Source organism: Oreochromis niloticus, linkage group LG8, assembly GCF_001858045.2.
Source record: "Oreochromis niloticus isolate F11D_XX linkage group LG8, O_niloticus_UMD_NMBU, whole genome shotgun sequence".
Classification (NCBI taxonomy): domain Eukaryota; kingdom Metazoa; phylum Chordata; class Actinopteri; order Cichliformes; family Cichlidae; genus Oreochromis; species Oreochromis niloticus.
The window spans coordinates 25,473,342-25,490,315 of NC_031973.2; the positions used below are offsets into that span (position 1 = coordinate 25,473,342).

The 16,974-nt window shown below is 40.2% G+C and overlaps 1 protein-coding gene across 5 annotated transcripts in view; it reads right to left on the bottom strand.

Annotated features, from left to right (window-relative positions):
- Nucleotides 1-16,974, bottom strand: part of abcc3 (ATP-binding cassette, sub-family C (CFTR/MRP), member 3) — a 54,708-nt gene that overhangs the window by 18,253 nt on the left and 19,481 nt on the right. For all 5 annotated transcript variants that reach the window (XR_002063030.1, XM_005447951.4, XM_005447952.4 and 2 more), the window contains exons 4-12: nt 13,564-13,701; nt 10,354-10,479; nt 10,047-10,108; nt 8,048-8,182; nt 4,559-4,813; nt 1,784-1,961; nt 1,464-1,625; nt 713-805; nt 381-584 (exon numbers count right to left, since the gene is read on the bottom strand). Coding sequence is in view for 4 of the 5 variants with exons in the window: in XM_005447951.4 (XP_005448008.1) it covers nt 381-584; nt 713-805; nt 1,464-1,625; nt 1,784-1,961; nt 4,559-4,813; nt 8,048-8,182; nt 10,047-10,108; nt 10,354-10,479; nt 13,564-13,701 (1,353 nt within the window). In the remaining variant the exon portion in view is untranslated. The remainder of the gene's footprint in view (nt 1-380; nt 585-712; nt 806-1,463; nt 1,626-1,783; nt 1,962-4,558; nt 4,814-8,047; nt 8,183-10,046; nt 10,109-10,353; nt 10,480-13,563; nt 13,702-16,974) is intronic.

The window sequence follows — 16,974 nt, forward strand, 5'->3', positions numbered from 1 at the left end:
TCACATGTGATATGACCTGAAGCAGGTAACAACTGCAGGCGTGAGCACATGTGAAAAAAACACCCCGCTGCTCACACACCATGTGGAAGACATTTCTCCATTTTTCTTCGCTCAGAAACTTGACCTCGGAGTAAGGCCATGTGTATATATACGTGCTTCAGTTCAGTTTCCTGTGGTTTTGTTAGTCCCCTGCACAAAGACGGCTGCTCTTTGTCAAGGCTTTACTAACAAACCATAATAGACAAAAAGCAATGCTGAAACTTATAGTGGTGTCTTAATGTCTGTCAAATTTAACCACGTTTTCATGCTGTTTAGATTTACTGTGTAGTCAACTTTACTTTACTTCATGAGTTTCTTGCAGACATTTGGGGGAGGCCTACCAGGAAAGGCGCACTGGTCCAGGCCATGGTGGACAGTGCTCCGAGGTAGGCCGTCTTGCGTAGCACGATAAGCTCCTTTTGCCGAATGGCCAGGACCTTTTGTTTGAAGGAGTTCTCCCACGCGTACAGCTTGAGGACTTTGATGCCGTTCAGGATCTCGTTCATCAGCTTGATACGAGCGTCCTTATGCTGCATCTGCTCCACCTGAGGATGATGGCGAGACCAGCTGCTTTTACTTGTGAATTTTGATACTTAAAACACAAAGAGAACTTATTTTTAAGCAAATGAATTGTGTAAATGTCTCATTCTGTTTGTTTTACACTGTGAAATACCTGATAGGCTCGAGTCTTCATAGCGATAAATGCATTGAAAGGGATCAGCAGGATCATAACAGCCACCCCAGCAAACACAGACGGGCCGAGGATCTGTAAAATAAACCAGAGTCAGCAAATGATTGAATTTCTAATCCAAAATAAAGAAAAACTCTCCTGTGTGTAAATAGAAACGTGGCAGGTCCTGGATAACCACTACAACCCACAGTCTGGTGAGGAAACTGTAGACCGACTGGATAAATAACTTGATCCAGTGCGGCTCAGCTTCCCACAGCTCTGACCACGAGAACTTCCAGTCCATTCCCTTCTCCCACTGAGCCCACACCCCTTGCTGTCACAGTCTGTCTCTAGCTGGTGCAGGTTTCCTCCACCCCTGTTCAGATCCCTTCCTAAACCAACTGGGATCTTTCTTCTTCCCAGGTTTTGTTGCATCATGGTCCTGGCGTGCTGTTCCCAACACAACAACTCTGCCTGGTCAACTCCTCCTGAGCCCTTCACTTCCTACCTGTCTTCACCTTTGTGGTGGTTGAGGAGGCTGTCTAACCAAACAAACTAACTAATTTTTCCGACAGGCTGCTGAATGGGAGCCATAGCTTGGAAGATGACGAAGATGATCTCAGTGACCGACAATGGTCAGACAGCTTCCGAATTACAGTAAATTTTAGCTGTTATTCTCATGAGTGCATTAAATAAAGTCCGCTTGGCGTAAGGAGAAGACTCAGTGTAACACAAATACAATCTGTGCATGTACCTGCCAGAGGAAATATAGTGCCAGCATAATCTGAAGAGGGGCAGACCACAGCATGTTAAGGAAGGTGGTCAGATCCATGAACCTCTGCGCATCCACAGACATCAGGTTGACTATCTCTCCCACAGTAGATGAACGCTTGGCTGCATTAGTTATCACTAGTGCCTGTAACAAACAAACAAAACAGAAGATCAGAGAACAAAACCCTTAACACCACAAAAATATTTTCGATGAAGCAATCAATATCTCCCTTCTAGATCTAAATATGAATGTAATTTGTTTGCAGAATAAAAGAAACTCTACTGTGACTGTTTCCTGCATACCTTCCTGTAGATAGCTCCGATGACAGCACTGCGCACATTCATGCCAGTGACAAAACAGTACTGAAAATGATGATGGAGTATGAGGGTTTGCAGGAGGGCCGTGAAGAACATAAGGCAGGCCAGCGTGTACCCCCACCAATTAGGAACATCTTTCGCTTTAATGAACGAGATCAGCATCCTGGAAAGGTAAAGAAGAGGAATAACTGTCTTTGATTACAGCACATGAAGCTGAAATAACCAAAAGTGTAAACTCCTGTGTAAGCCATCCATCCTCCATACATGCAGACACACATTGCAAAATGTTAGTGTCATTTAGCGCACCACTATCCAGCTATCCTACAGGTTGGACTGCACAGACATCTATTCTTTAACTATGGCCTTAAAACACTGGGAAGAACTGCTGACCTTCAACACCTCAAAAAAAAAAAAAAAAAAGTCTGGCATTCACAAAGGAGTGTTACTATTGGCAGAGATCTTAGCGACTTAGTTGACTCACGGTGTGAGTGTGTCAACACACCACTGTTTCCCAGGCCTCTAATTTCTTCTGTGCTCGACTGTTCAAATCAGTCCAAATCAAACATGTTCTTTAATCAGCCGTCCTCTGATGTCCTGTTGACACCGTTATGAGGACACAGAAGTCACAAGGCTCACGAGACTTGGAATGTCCTCCGACAATCACCTGAAGCTCCTTTGTTCAAACTGTGCTCATGCTTTTGCCCTCAAGGCGAGTCACGTTCCCCGAAATCTCGGCTAAACCGAAACTCTAGTCTGTTTTAACTTTTCATGCATTTTACTTCATTACTCTTGCAAAATTCTTTAAAGCTACAGCCTTATTTGTGCCAACCTCAGTTTAATCAGTGAGCTTGATTGGTCAGAGTGGGTTTGGCATGCTGCGTAACTAAAATACTCTCATGCTGTTGAATTTGTATCTTTTTGAGTTAGTGACTCAGGACACACGTTATTTAGCTTAGCATGTCACCTTTATAGCTTTACATACAATATATCAGAAACTCACTTATTCCTGACACTCCCAAACTTCCCTAATTTCGCATTCATGAAGGACTGCTATTTGGTGCTATAGGGAACCTGTTTAACCTGAGATAGAGACGCTTAATCTGCAGATTATCTGCTCTTTCCACGGGTGATTACAGTATGTAAAGGCAGCTTAAAGGCCAGCGCTAGAATGGCAGGTACATCCTGTTGTAACAGTAGATTTTTTATAGCATAGTATATAAGTCAGTAAAGGGCTCAATGGCATGTCAAAGCTGAACATGAGGGACAAAATAGTCCTCTTTAATGTTTTGCAAACTGCTTCTTCTGGTTAAGGGTTTTTTTTAAGGGTTATTACTGTGGTTATACTCTTAGAAACCATTTTTAAAAGTTTGATTATAAATACAGTGCATCTGAAGAGTGCTCTTTACTTGCTCCATAGTTTGTCCCGTTACAGCTTTATTCCAAAATGAACTAAATTCATTTCTCTACCACAAAATTCTACACACAATACCCCATGATGAAGGTTCATTGAAATTCTTACAAATGTATTAAAAAAAAAAGAACAAAACCATGTGTATGTAACCTGAACACAAGTATTCACAGGTTTGCCATTTCCACTGATCTCCTGTCATGTATCTACAACTTGATTCGAGTCCACCTGTGGTAAATCCAGTTGATACGACATACTATCTATATGAAATCCTGTAGCTGACAGTGCATATCAGAGCACAGACCATGAGAAGCAAAATTCTTTGGTCTCTTTAGTTAATGTCTGGAGGAAACCAGGCAACGCTCATCACCTGGCCGATGCCATCCATTCAGTGAAACATGGTTGTGGCAGCCTCACAGTTCCTGCTGACCTGGGTGACTAGTCAGGGTCGAGGGAAAGAATTCCAAGCAAACTTTTTTGCCCACTTTGTCATTATGGGAAATGTGTGTAGAATTTTAAGTAGAGAAATGAATTCATTAAATGTTGAAAAAGACTGTAACATGACAACATTTGGAACAAGCAACAACAGCATCTCTGTGAAAAGAAACATGCTGTACATATAAAATATAAATAGGAATCACTGGACAGAGTTCTAATGAATGTTTGGAAGGACTGCAAAGTTTTCCCTTCACTATTTTCTCCCCTCTCCTTGTCAAACTGTATTAACTTCCAAAAATGGCTCAAAATTAGTTTTTCCATTTTACATATAAAGCATCGTATTAAATCCGGAATTTTCCCATAGACCTGAGGCTGGAACTTTAACATTAAGTTAGGCTAGAATTACATGGGTATACTACAAAAATAAATGAAAAAGCTGTCTTATCAAAAGATAACTGTCAAATAAAAGGGCAGAAAATTTGAAATTAAAATTTCCCCCACTGTGCCGCAGGTAAGAATAATATATCAGTGTTAGGAGGGAATGTTCAAACACATCAGTCCCACAAACGACACACACAGGAAAACTATCTGGGAAGCCATCTCTGATACCTTATCTACACAGTGATAAGGATTTCTCAGAAAGGCTCCTATCATTGAATTTGCACCCTGGGCTACTAAAGGCATAAAGAGGAAACATATTTACATGAGGAGTTTGCATCCTGAACAAGGACAGTGTACGCCTTTAAATATAGACAGCTAACATACTCTGCATAAAGAAGACCGAAATGCAAAAACACAAACACGGCATGCAAAAATCTGCCCTGGAAATGGTATTCCACAACACTGGAACAATAGTTGTTTGTGTGCTGTAGTAAAGAGAGCACGCAATAGTAGAGTAGAATCTTTGTCTTTACTTCAGGAGCTGAGGGTTGACAAAGGTGATGATATCCTGCAGGAGCTTGTAGCCTGAGCCAATCAGAAAGTAGGGTCCAAAGGCCTTGATGAGGGCGCGAAGGAAGGATGGCTGGTGCGCAACTTTCTTACTGGACAGCAGCACCTCTACTTCCTCTGGGCTGCTTTCGCCTTCTCCTCCTCCTCCTCCTGAGATGTGGTTGGTGGTTGACGGCGGGGGCTTGGTGTACGTAGCCTGGCTAGCCACATTCTCTTCACTGTAGGGGGGAGGATTTGGGTATTTAGGATGGGAATGAAAGAAAAAGAGCAAGAGATTCAATATAATTACATTTTATTTATATAGCACCAAATCATGACAACAGTCACCTCAAGATTTATACTGTAAGGTGAAGACCCTGCAATAATCCAAAAAACCCCAACAATCAGATGGCTCCTAGAAGCAAGCACTCGGGAGGAAGACTCCCCATTAACAGGATGAAACCCCTGAACTAGGCAGAACTAGGTTTTTGTACTGGACCTTCACCACATACAGGACCCAAGCATAGTGACTGAATCATGTGAGGCCAAGATAACGTGTTACTCAAGATACAGAGGTGCTTTTTTCAGAATAAGATCATTTGTGAATAGATTCTGGCACAACAATTCGTATCAAAAAGTTTGGAAGGAAAAGTCTAACTTTCTAAGTTTCTTTAATGACACATTCCCTGACTGTTTAACTACAGCAGCAGAAAGTGGTACAGCATACAGATAAGGCAGCATGTTTTGTGTATGACTCCCTCTGCCAAATATTTAACATTTGCTAACCTTTTAGCAGCCAGGAAGCTTTCAGGGTTAGGGCTGGCTTTTGTTAAAGCCACATGCTAGGCACAGGTACAATTCAGAAACTAGAAGATGCTACGGTTCACATGAAATCTCATACAATTTTGCCTTTTGCCTCCTAAATACAGGGTTATGGTGTGGTTACCACCTATGCTAACGTAAACATCAGATCATTTAAAGACAACTGTTCTCTTGGTCAATGTGACTGCTATTATATCTGTTTGATATTGTAGGAACACTTTCCCTTGACGAAAATATCCAATGCATTCAAGGAAAGTGTTCAATAAAAGATACAGGAGGTAATATTACTGACCTTTTGACGTCATCCCAGGTTGCTAGAAAAACTGCTTCAATTGGAAGCTAGTTTAGCTGCAGATTTGATGGTGTTTATAAATGAGAAAAATCTTTGCCAGTTTATGAATTCTTTTGGTTTTGGAGGAAACGACTGACTACTCAGTCCTAAATTGCAAAGAGACTGTAACCCATTAACTGATTCAACTTAAATGTAAAGTACAGTGAACTGTTGATATTAAATCCCTGGAAATGTAATTAAAAAAATCCCAGAAAAGCAGTAAATCACTGTCACGTACTGACTATAATTTACCATAGCTGATGAATCACACTATGAGCGCAACTGCCAGTGTTCAGTAGCTAAACTGTTTTAGCTCTAAATGATGCCACATAAACAAATCATACTTCAGATTCCCTCTGCAAACCTGGATCCTTCCAGTGGCGAGCAGTGCAAACATCGGAAAGGGAGAAAACAACAACAAGCAGAAACTACAGCATCAAGAGTTGTTGTTGCTGTTGGTGGCTGCATTTGCTTAAATGGTAAATAATGGCATTATTTGCTCAAAAGAACCTCAGACAGCTTTTGTTCAGCATACTACACAAAGTGTAATACAAGCTTAAAGCACAGGAGTCTGATTACAGCAGTGAAGTAAAGGGAGACTACAGTTCAGCAAACAACTGTTAACATTAAACAGGTTTCCAGGTCACTACTGAGAAGGCCCTAACCAAGCTGTTCCCTCTCATTTTACAAGAAGAATGCACAGAGAAATCTGACAGGAAAACTGCAGCACAGAAAGAGGAAGCAGCCTGACAGAGGTCGGAGTTCAGCAAAGTTGTCAAGCATGTTTGCTAAAGCGGTACAACGTGCAGCTGGAATGCTGTTCCCAGCCGGCAGGCAAGGAAAGTAATTTCTCCTGCATGAAGCTGAACAAACTCAAAAGAATAGAATGCAGCATCCTTAATATGAGAAAAGTCATTCACTTTGCAGAGCAGTGGGAGGTGGACTTACTCCTCACAAGCTCTGACAGTAAAAGCCCGAGATATCCACAAACGTACAGGAAACATCAGAGCAGTGTTACTACAAACGAGCTGCTTTCTTTTATAATGCTGCAGTGCATTTCGTATATCCTCTCTGATGCCTGCAGAAGCTCTCTGTGTGAGTTGTTGCTGCAGTCTGTGTGCATGGAGTTTCCCACAACTCTTTAAAGTAAAAATGGTGTGTGGCAGCTTCAGATACTGATACCCTCCTGCTAGGGTTACAAAAGCAACGTGCTAGCAGTTTCACTTGTGCAAAAAGGAATGAACCTACGCCTGCGCACGCACAACCATACACAAAGAGCTCCCTGCAACATCCCTTCCCTTTTCTAGTCTAACAAAGAACTAATAAATCTGTCTTTCCTTTGAAAGCCTGAGCCCGGGGCTACAATCAGTTATGGCTTTTTTTTAATTCACATTATGTGGATCAAAGAAAGCATTTATAGAAATTCAAATAAGGTTATAAATGTGAACTCTTAGGTTTTCACTGACTGCTCACTGCTCAGACAGCAGGAATAAATGACAAACAGGAGAAATATAAACGGTCTAGAGGAATACATGCACAACAAGAGAAAGGCACACAACAGAAAAGTCAGCGTGTTGCAGGAAGACGAAGTGAAAAGGCTTTAAAAACACAAAAAGGTGGAATATTAGCCGCTGCGTACCTCTGTATACGCTGGCATCATTGGACTATGTTACACTTTAAAGTTGTGTAAATGTCATTGAGCCATAAAGAGAACTTAAGGCGGACACTATTCAGTATCCCTTACCCCATCTTCAGCTGGCTCAGAATGTGCTCTCACTGGCGAGTTAGCAGCCAAAGAGAACACATCGCCTGTGTCCTTGCTTGGCTTACAGTAGAATTTTGAAATTGCTAAGACCTTATTCTAGCATCAGCCCTCTCCAATCATCAGATCAAGGCCTTTTAACTATTCCCCATTTGGAACAACACTTCCTCAGCTTATCAGGCCGGTTGAATCCCAGTGAAAAGGGGCTTGTACAACTCTAATGAGCTTGAAAGTCAATATTTGGTATGACCAACTTTTTTTTTTTCATGACCCCCAACACCAGCAGCCCCAAACCATGACAGTGCAAAAATGTAAAATATGGATTCATCACTCTATCAGACCCGTGGACACTGATTTTCAGCCTAGTTACAAGTCTGCAGCCTTTTCTCACAGCTTGTCTTCCTTAAGAGTGACTGAAGATAGTTGTCCAGGCTTCAGACTAAACCTGGAGAACTATCATGCAAGACCACCTTAAAAGAAATTACATCAAAGCATGTCTTATTGTAAGCAAAACACAAAGAAATGAAGCGTAGCTCAAAGCTTTTAAATTTAACATACCTTAACTTTGCCTTGGCCTCCTCCTTCTCCCACTCATTAAGGAGCCTGGGCACCATGACTTTGGAGCTATCGCGCTTGTTCAGAGACCACAGGTCTTTGGCCTCCAGGGGCATTTTGTAGCCTTTTACAGCCATACTGGGAAAGAGAAGCAGCAACTTAATTCAATCTGTTACATTAAAGCAATTCATTGCTACAAGTGTGACTGAAACAAATGAGACATTATCTAAATGGTTAAAGTGCATTTTTGCCTCTTTTTTGCTGTTTAGTTTGCTTTGATTCATTGCCAACATGTAACACTAAAATTCTTTATCCCACAGCCATCTTACTAATAAATGTGGTCCTCAAAAACACTTATTTGAGTTTACTGAATTAGCTAATGATCATTACATACAACTGGATTGAATTTCACCGGAAATTGGCCTTGTGTTTTGCAGCACTGGGGGGGAGCAAAGAAAATAGGAGCCTGTGCCCGAAAACAAAACAAAACAAAACAAAACAAACAAACAAAAAAAAAAAACAGCATCTGCATATAGTACAATTTTTTCCCCACAGAAATACAGATATAGAGATAATAATAATGATAATAATGATAATAATAGTGCAGTATTAAATAAGCAAAAGCTACATTATGAACTACGTAATTATAATCCCAGTGCAAACTACCCTCATGTTTTGACATCATGTGATATAGTAAGTAGACAAACTCTTTAATGACAGGTTTGACTAAACAGTGATTTGTGAAAAATTGTCAGTAAATAATATTTGTAGCATTGAGTAACGGTGCCAGCAACATTTCTTTTTTTTCTTCAAAAGGTATTAAACATCTAATAAACTGTAACCAATAAACTGTACAATGAAGGAGTAAATAACTCTTACATTTAGATAAAGTTGAGATTGAGTAATAAAATAATAATATAGCCACAGTATGTGTGCATTAAAAAAAGGACTGAAGGGTTGAAGCACTATTATGAATGAATGAAATAATGTTAGCATGGTTTATGATGACCTTACATTTATTTATTACCATGGCAATTGCAGTCACTGTGAGAGACGTAAACACTGGGCAAAAATCACACTTCATTCATCATTCTGCATGTTTGAACAGAGTGAATACTGTATAAACAGCCAATAACATAATGACATATATGATTAATTGTGGATTAGCAAACATAGCATGGAACAAGCTAACAGCAAAAATAACAGCGTTTGCTGAGCTTCTTCATTCAAGCAGTTTGTTTTTTATGACTGCAAACGTTTTACATTTTACCACCAACTGTGGTCGAGGTAAGTCGACACTGCTTTTTTTGTTCAGTTTCACTGCGTTTATGATCACTGCAATAAAAAAGGAGAAAGAAAAGGAGAAACTAGCGCTAATCTAAACGACAACAGTATGCAGCTAAATGACTCTCAGGCTAAGCTAAGTGAGATAAGTCCAAATAAATTAGCCAATTGATTTAAATTATCCTAAAACATTTTTCTCGTTTAACCTCCTAAGACCCGAACTCTTCCACGACATGCATCTTTAATTTCTCTTGGATATTTGGGCATATTGGGGCCCAATAAATGTAAAAACAAAGAATTTCCAGATTTATTTTTTTTTACCTTGTTTTTGTTTTTAAGAAAAATGAGAGCCACAAATGAGGATATTCATTTAAAATTTTGATAGAACAGTAGCAGTATAATGAGCAGTATAAGAGCAAAATTGAGTATTTTGGTCTAAATAACGCAAAATGTGATGTCCACATATGTGGACGGCAGGTCCTTGGAGGTTAAGAGGGCTAATCCATCTTAAGAAAAAGCCCCAAACTGAAGATTTCACAGAATAGCACATCCTACTATATTCACAGAACTACAAAAACTGCTTGAAAAATGAATAGCAGGGTCTAAAGATGGAGAAATGAACACCTCAGAGCCTTTAAAGCCCCAAAACTTTTAGTGTATACCACGAACTGTGAGTCTATGGAGGTTGATTTGGTGGCAGACAGCAATGTTAGCTTACCTTGTGAACCACCAAAAAGTGATCTTTGAGAGAAAACCTGCTGTAGCTTCAGGGCAAGGATTCTGGGGGAGGGGAAAAGAGGATAAATGTGCATAATATGAGACCAGGGAGGTTAAATGAGGATAAAGAGGACATACTGAGAAGCCAGTAACAACTGAATTCAGTGTGTGACTGTGTGACCTGCTTTAACAAGCACAGAGCTGCCCCGGAGCATGCTCAGACTTTCAGCTACTCAGAACACTGACTTTATGGTGTGAGCAGGAAAACACAAAAATTATTTATGAGCGGACTGTGACCGATGACTCACAGGGTCAGTGACAACATTGGAGAAGAGAGGAGGTTTCTCGTTGAAGCAGCAGAGAATGAACTCACAGACCACCATGCTGAAGTAGAAGTAGAATGTGGTGAACCGCAGCTTATCTGTGACTTCGCCCTGTAAAGTAAAACAAGAACACACACGCAGACACAGCAAAATGCAGGAAGTCAATCATGAATTTGAATCGTACAGGAAACTTCTCTTGCATTATGCTTTCATTGTTCCTTTAAAATGAGGTTTGTACTTAAACCAATATACATGAAAAATAAAAGCTGAAACCTAAAGCTCACAATATCAGATAATAATTAGAACAAGTGTCTATCCTATTCTTTTTGAAAACAAGACATCAGCTTTTATCAGTTTTTGGGATGAGATGGTTTTTGGAAAACACAACATATCCCTGAAGGACTTTGAGACTACTGTGCTTGTACATTAAGCTTCTTTCAGGTGCTAACTTATTTTCATGGGTCACCACAGCAGATAGTTGTGTCTCAAACCACAAATCATGTTAAGCATGAAAACGTTTTTCACTATAGCACCAGTCCACAACAGCAGTCACCTCAAGGAGTGTTTAAATCCTAAGCTAAAGACCCTACAATATTATATAGAAACCCTAACATTCACACGACCCTCTGTGAGAAAGCCTTTGGTGACACTGGAAAGTTCAGTTCCCTTTTAACAGGAAGAAGCCTCCAGAGCAACCAGGCTTCAGGGAGGGGCAGCCCTCTGCCATAACCTCCTCTAACAGATGAACAATGTTATTCCTCGACTGCACCTTTCAGACCTGCAGCTATATCAGAATTCACAGGTGTGTCTGGGTGTTGTCATAGTGTGCAAAAGGTTCTTTGTGACACATGATGGATGGAATATAAGTTACTGCTTATAGCAGTTTTACAGCTTTATTCTTTTATGACAAAGTAAATGGAAATTAAAAAAAAAACAAAAAAACATCTTCCTTGAATTCTTATTCAAGTCCTAAATGTTATGTCTGCTTTGGTGATGAATGTACAATTCACGCCTGGCAGTCAGGCAGCAGGCAGCCCCACCCATGCATTGCTATGATCATCCAGGAGAAAGGTAAGCATGAGTTGTAAGTGTGTGGGTGTTAGGAACATTCACATGAATGGATGGAAGCTGACCGCAGGATATTCGTATGTAAACACCTTTTGACATATGAATGAGGTAGAACCCTGTATGTGTGTACAATAGTACAATACTACTGGCAGCTAAAAAAAGCATTGTCACAGTGAGCACAGCAGCATGCTGAGGTTAGGATTTGGTTCAAAGGCTAAACAACCCTACATTACTTTAGGCTCTTGAGAAATGCAAAGATAATAGAATATCATTTCCATTCACTAAACATCCACACAGAGGAGAAAGTATCACAAAAGCCAATAGTCTGCAAAAATCAGGCGCCCATTTTTTTCCTCTGTTCAATTTAATTTGTACAGCACCAAATCACAACAACAGTCACCTCAAGGCGCTTTATATTGTAAGGTAGATCCTACAATAATACATACAGAGAAAAACCCAAAAATCATATGACCCCCTATGAGCAAGCACTTTGGTGACAGTGGGAAGGAAAAACTCCCTTTTAACAGGAAGAAACCTCCGGCAGAACCAGGCTCAGGGAGGGGCGGGGCCATCTGCTGCGACCAGTTGGGGAGAGAGATGGTCTTCCATGAACCGACACAAAAGATGTGAATCTGAAGATCTCAAATGCATGAACGTTGTCTTGTGCAGTGAATTTGTATTTACCATTCAGAAAGCACGCTACGTTGCAGCTATCAGGAGAGATCAACGCTGGCACCAAGAAAGAGAGATGAGACAGAACCTTGTTGACGGTCACGGGGGGACACATTTAACCATAAATCTGATTACCCTCCACACATAAAAATGTGAATATGAACCCATGTAAACATGCTAATTGGGGTAAGCCTTACTCTGATTATTGACTATAATCCCATCATTACGTGCACATTAACACAACTTTTGACCTTTATATAACAGAAAACAAGTATATCACTTATAGAGTTTACACAAGATTAACATTCTCCACATGACAGTCATTCCATTCTCTGTTCTCCACAATAATATTAACTCATGAAAAAAAGAATTACTTGAGTCAACCATTTAAAATCAAGCATATACATATATGAGACATCAAAGTCTTTCATATCCAACACTAAGGCTGGTCATCTTTGTAGGTATTAAACAACACCAGCCACAAACAGAAACATCTGCCTGTACAGCAGCTAAATCGTCCACTATTCTCACTAGGCAGTATCAAGTGTATGGTGCCTGATTGTAAATAATAAGAATGGACCAAACCAGTAAAGACAAAGATAAATTATGCCGCAATACAATGCACAGTCTGGGTTTTACTAGGAGCAGTTTTGTTCCTTATTCATAACACCATGATTATGAACAAATATTGATTAATAACACTAAATACACTCAGGTCTAAAATCTTGCTTTATTCAAAAAGCTGCACCATTCCTCATCATGTCCACAACTTTGTTTCCTCTTGTGATTTGCAATCAACTTGGATATGAATCTTTATTGTGTAAAAACAGCGGTTTTCAGCCTTTGTAGTACAACAGTTTAATGGGTCACTAATCAATTTCCCTTCTAATGGACGGGAAGCTTATCTGGGAGTCGTGTAAGTCCTGCAGATTAGAGCCTTGCACTTGTTAAAACCAGAATTCGCAGAACTACTGGGGCAGCAGCGCTTACAAACAACTGTTCTGCATCAGTCTCCATGCGTTCCGATCACTTTGTCCCATCGGTCTGCATATTTAACATTCCCTTCTATATTTTCTTCATGATGATCTCTGTGTGAATGTGTGCATAAGTTTTCTCCACCTCAGCTCCATACTCCATACTCTGTGTTACTGCCTGCAGGGTTTGTTTGCTGTGAGCTGCAGCTCCGCTGGTGAGCGGCGCACACTGGAGGTAAGATAAGTACACTGGGAACAACAGGCCTACTATTCCCTTTTTGCTTAGTGGTGCCCTGATCTATTCCCTGCCAGAGCATCCACCCACTGTAAACTCCAAAACAACTCCTAAGACAACAAGACTGGGGGAAGGCTGCAGACAAAGCTGAGGGAAGGAGATTCTGAGGGGTGAAAAAAGGGCAGCAGGCAGAGAAGATGATGGCAGACAAGTAAAAGGTATTTGAGGGCAACGGCGTGTTCTCACCTGGCTGGAGGCCTGTAGGATCTTGGAGCGGAAAGGCACGGTGGCACACAGCAAACACAGCAACCAAAAGATGAAGAGGACCCCCGAGGACTGGACCCCGCGTAACCTCTCAAACTGGATCAGAAACGTGGCCAACAGCTGAGGGGGGGGGGGACACACACACACAGAGAGAGGAAAAAGGATTGGGAAGGGGTGAGGGGCAGAGAGAGAGACGGTATTAGATTAGCCATGACAGAATAACTGAGGGCATGTGAGGTAAACCACACACAAACTGGGTCAGTGTTTCAACTTTGGGTTAGATATGCTCCTCGTGGAACCACACACAGCACTCAGGGCAGTTTACTTCAGGAGGACCGCTTCACTGTTTTCCTATCTGGCTTTTCAGCCCTGCTTTCACTCAGCTTCTGCTACATTACCTCTCCATCACCAGAAATAAAGACAGACTTTTAAAAAAAGATAGTGAGATCAAACTGGTGCTAATTACCAATTTAAGTACAGTCTTTAAATTAAGAGTGAAAGAGTAACTTGCTTTTCATCCTCTGTCATATTATAGACTTTTCCAGAGGTGGATCTTTATATCAAACATGCTCAAAATGTAAAATAATGACATCAGAGCCCCACCTACTTACTGTTCAAATCTTCTGTTTTCAAGGGGCAGCCAATCAGAAGAGAGTTGGCTTAAAGGGAGAAAAACTAAAACAGCTGATTTCAGACAGATGATGAACACTGCACCAAGGCCAAGTGTAACGTAAATAAGGATTTAAGCTATTAATGAGCAAATGAACTCTGATAGAATCCAATAAGCTGCATGCTCCTTTGAGGATGTCCTCATTCAGGACATTCGGTACACTTACTCATTTTTGTTATCCTACTTTCTAGCCCGCTTCCAGGAGTTATACACAGCTGGTGTCCTTTTAGTGCAGTGGCTACGTAGACAATGAATTGGAAAGTGCATCTGCATCCATACATCTTCTCATTCACCCTTTGATAATGAAATTTTGGATCCTAGGAGACCATTGCACATTTCCAGATGTAAAAAGCATGTTAGGACTGCAATGCTGTCCATACACACAGCCTTTTCTTTTTTTAGCCCATGTGACTCAGCTGTGTTTAGCAAGTAATCTTTTCCTTTTTCCTGTCTAAATTTGGGCTGTCAAGCAAATATTGGCAAATATTTATCACAGGATAAAAAAAAGCACAAAGGTCATAAAGACTCATGAACATCTACACCAAAAAATGTGCTAAAGTATCAGAAGATGAGCAAAGTCATAATGGATGCTGAATTCTTTTAAAATGTTCTGCAGCAGTCGATTTATTTTGTAAGGATTTTTCTGCCTTTATTAAATTCTTTCACCTCAAATCAACAAGGCCAGCTCTTTAAACCTCATAGCTACATTATTTTCACAGTTCAAGATTTTTTCCATTTTAAAGTGCAGACCGAAAACCTCAATGTCTTTGATTTAAAAGATTCTCTCATCTTTTCAGTCCACTTTTAAATCCAAAACTTTTTCTCCTTTTCATATCCTGCTGCTGCGTGACATTTTTCATTTTAGTGCTTCCTGTCTAATTTTACTTTGGGCAACCAGTGCAGTGTGCATGTCCGTCTTTTAGACAGGGGTGGTTATAAAGGATTTCATCCCCTTTTCCATCAGAAAACTTTCTCTAAACAGTAATTTTATGCCAACAGTAACAACAGAAGTGATGGAACATTCCATTGCTGTGGAGGGGGAGACGAAATACAATTTTCCTGTCTAAGAGGAACCTGGGAAAAAAAATACAGTATCACTATTTACACAGTATCTGGCCTCAGGTCTGTAGCACTGGCCTGGTTAATGGATTTGTTTGGAGAAAGAAAAAAAAAAAAAAGAGTGCATATGACTTTTCTCCTTTTACTGCCAAAAGAAACTGTTTCAGATTTGTTTTTACTTCCTGGAAAAAAAACTGTTTTGATTTGGAATAAGACATGCGACATTTGAAATTGCAACAACTTCACGATGGTGTAAACTGTTTATCACAAGACTGCCAGCTGTATCCAGTGTGACAAGGACCTTTCTGCACATGTGCACGTTAACTAAGAGTACCTTCACTTCTGCATCTTGGTTTATTTGGTCCAATCTTAGATAACTGCATCTGAGCACTTATCACACTGATGGATGCATTTTGTTTTTAACAGTTTTGAATTTAAAGAGCTAACATCAACAGTCTAACAAATCATCCATTTACTTGACATTAACAACATTAAACCACATGGGAAAATGTAGATTGCTTGAACAATATATATTTTTGACATTTCATAAACAACAAAATGTATCTTTTAATCAAGCACATGAGTTAGTAAACTAATCAGGTATTGAAAACCCAACTCAATGCCCGCTCCTCCAGTCTGTCTTGATCTGTGGCTCAAATGAAAGCACTACTGCGATACTGATTAGCTCCAAATGAGCTAAAAATTGCACCAAAAACTGCATTTCTTAAAATCAACTACTGAGCCTGGCTCAGTCCCATAGATTCCTGTATTAAAACATTGCAACACTACAAAGCATGTTTTGGCCAACCTGCTAATTTCCCTTACTTAACAACTATTTTGGCATCATTGTCTTTTTTTTGTATAACTCACCCATTCAGATTTTGTCAAGGCTTACACAGTTAGGAGTTGTTTTATCTGTAAGTCTGCCAAGTTAGGCAGCAGTAGCTGGTAAGGCTCTTAGAGAGGTTTTAACCGTGTCTGTGGTGTTGATGGTTTTTAGAGCATTTTATTGGCATTATCTGACAAACAGAAGAGGCCATCAACAAAGTTATTGCTGCAGTTAGTGAAATTCTAGCATGTTATGTAGCACGTCTGACATGATGGCAAAGAGGCTTCAGTGTGGAATCTAGGATTCATTTCGTGGTCTCAGGGGCACTGTGCATATTTTTTATCAGTATTTTGTGTATTTTTTGGGTGAATTGTATCAGTTCAGAGAATTTCCATTTGAAGCTAACTGTTTTAATGGCATTTTTACAGCCATCTCTATTTTCTTCTGGTGAAACTGCCCTTCAAACAAATTACTCTAAACCTATAATATCAGCTCTTGTATTGTTTCATCTTCTAAAGCAGGGGTGGGGGAACTCCAGGCCTCGAGGGTGGTGTCCTGCAGGTTTAAGATGTGTCCTTGATCCAACACAGCTGATTTAAATGGTTAAATAACCTCCTCAACATGTCTTGAAGTTCCCCAGAGGCCTGGTAATGAACTAATCATTAGATTCAGGTATGTTGAAACATGGTGATATCTGAAACTTGCAGGACACTGGCCCTTGAGTCCTGGAGTTGGACCCCCTGCTCTAAAGATTTCTATTGTGTCCATGACTGCAAGTTGAAAAAAGTTGAACCATCAGAAACTCTAAAGTTCTGCTGCCAAACCATTTACATTG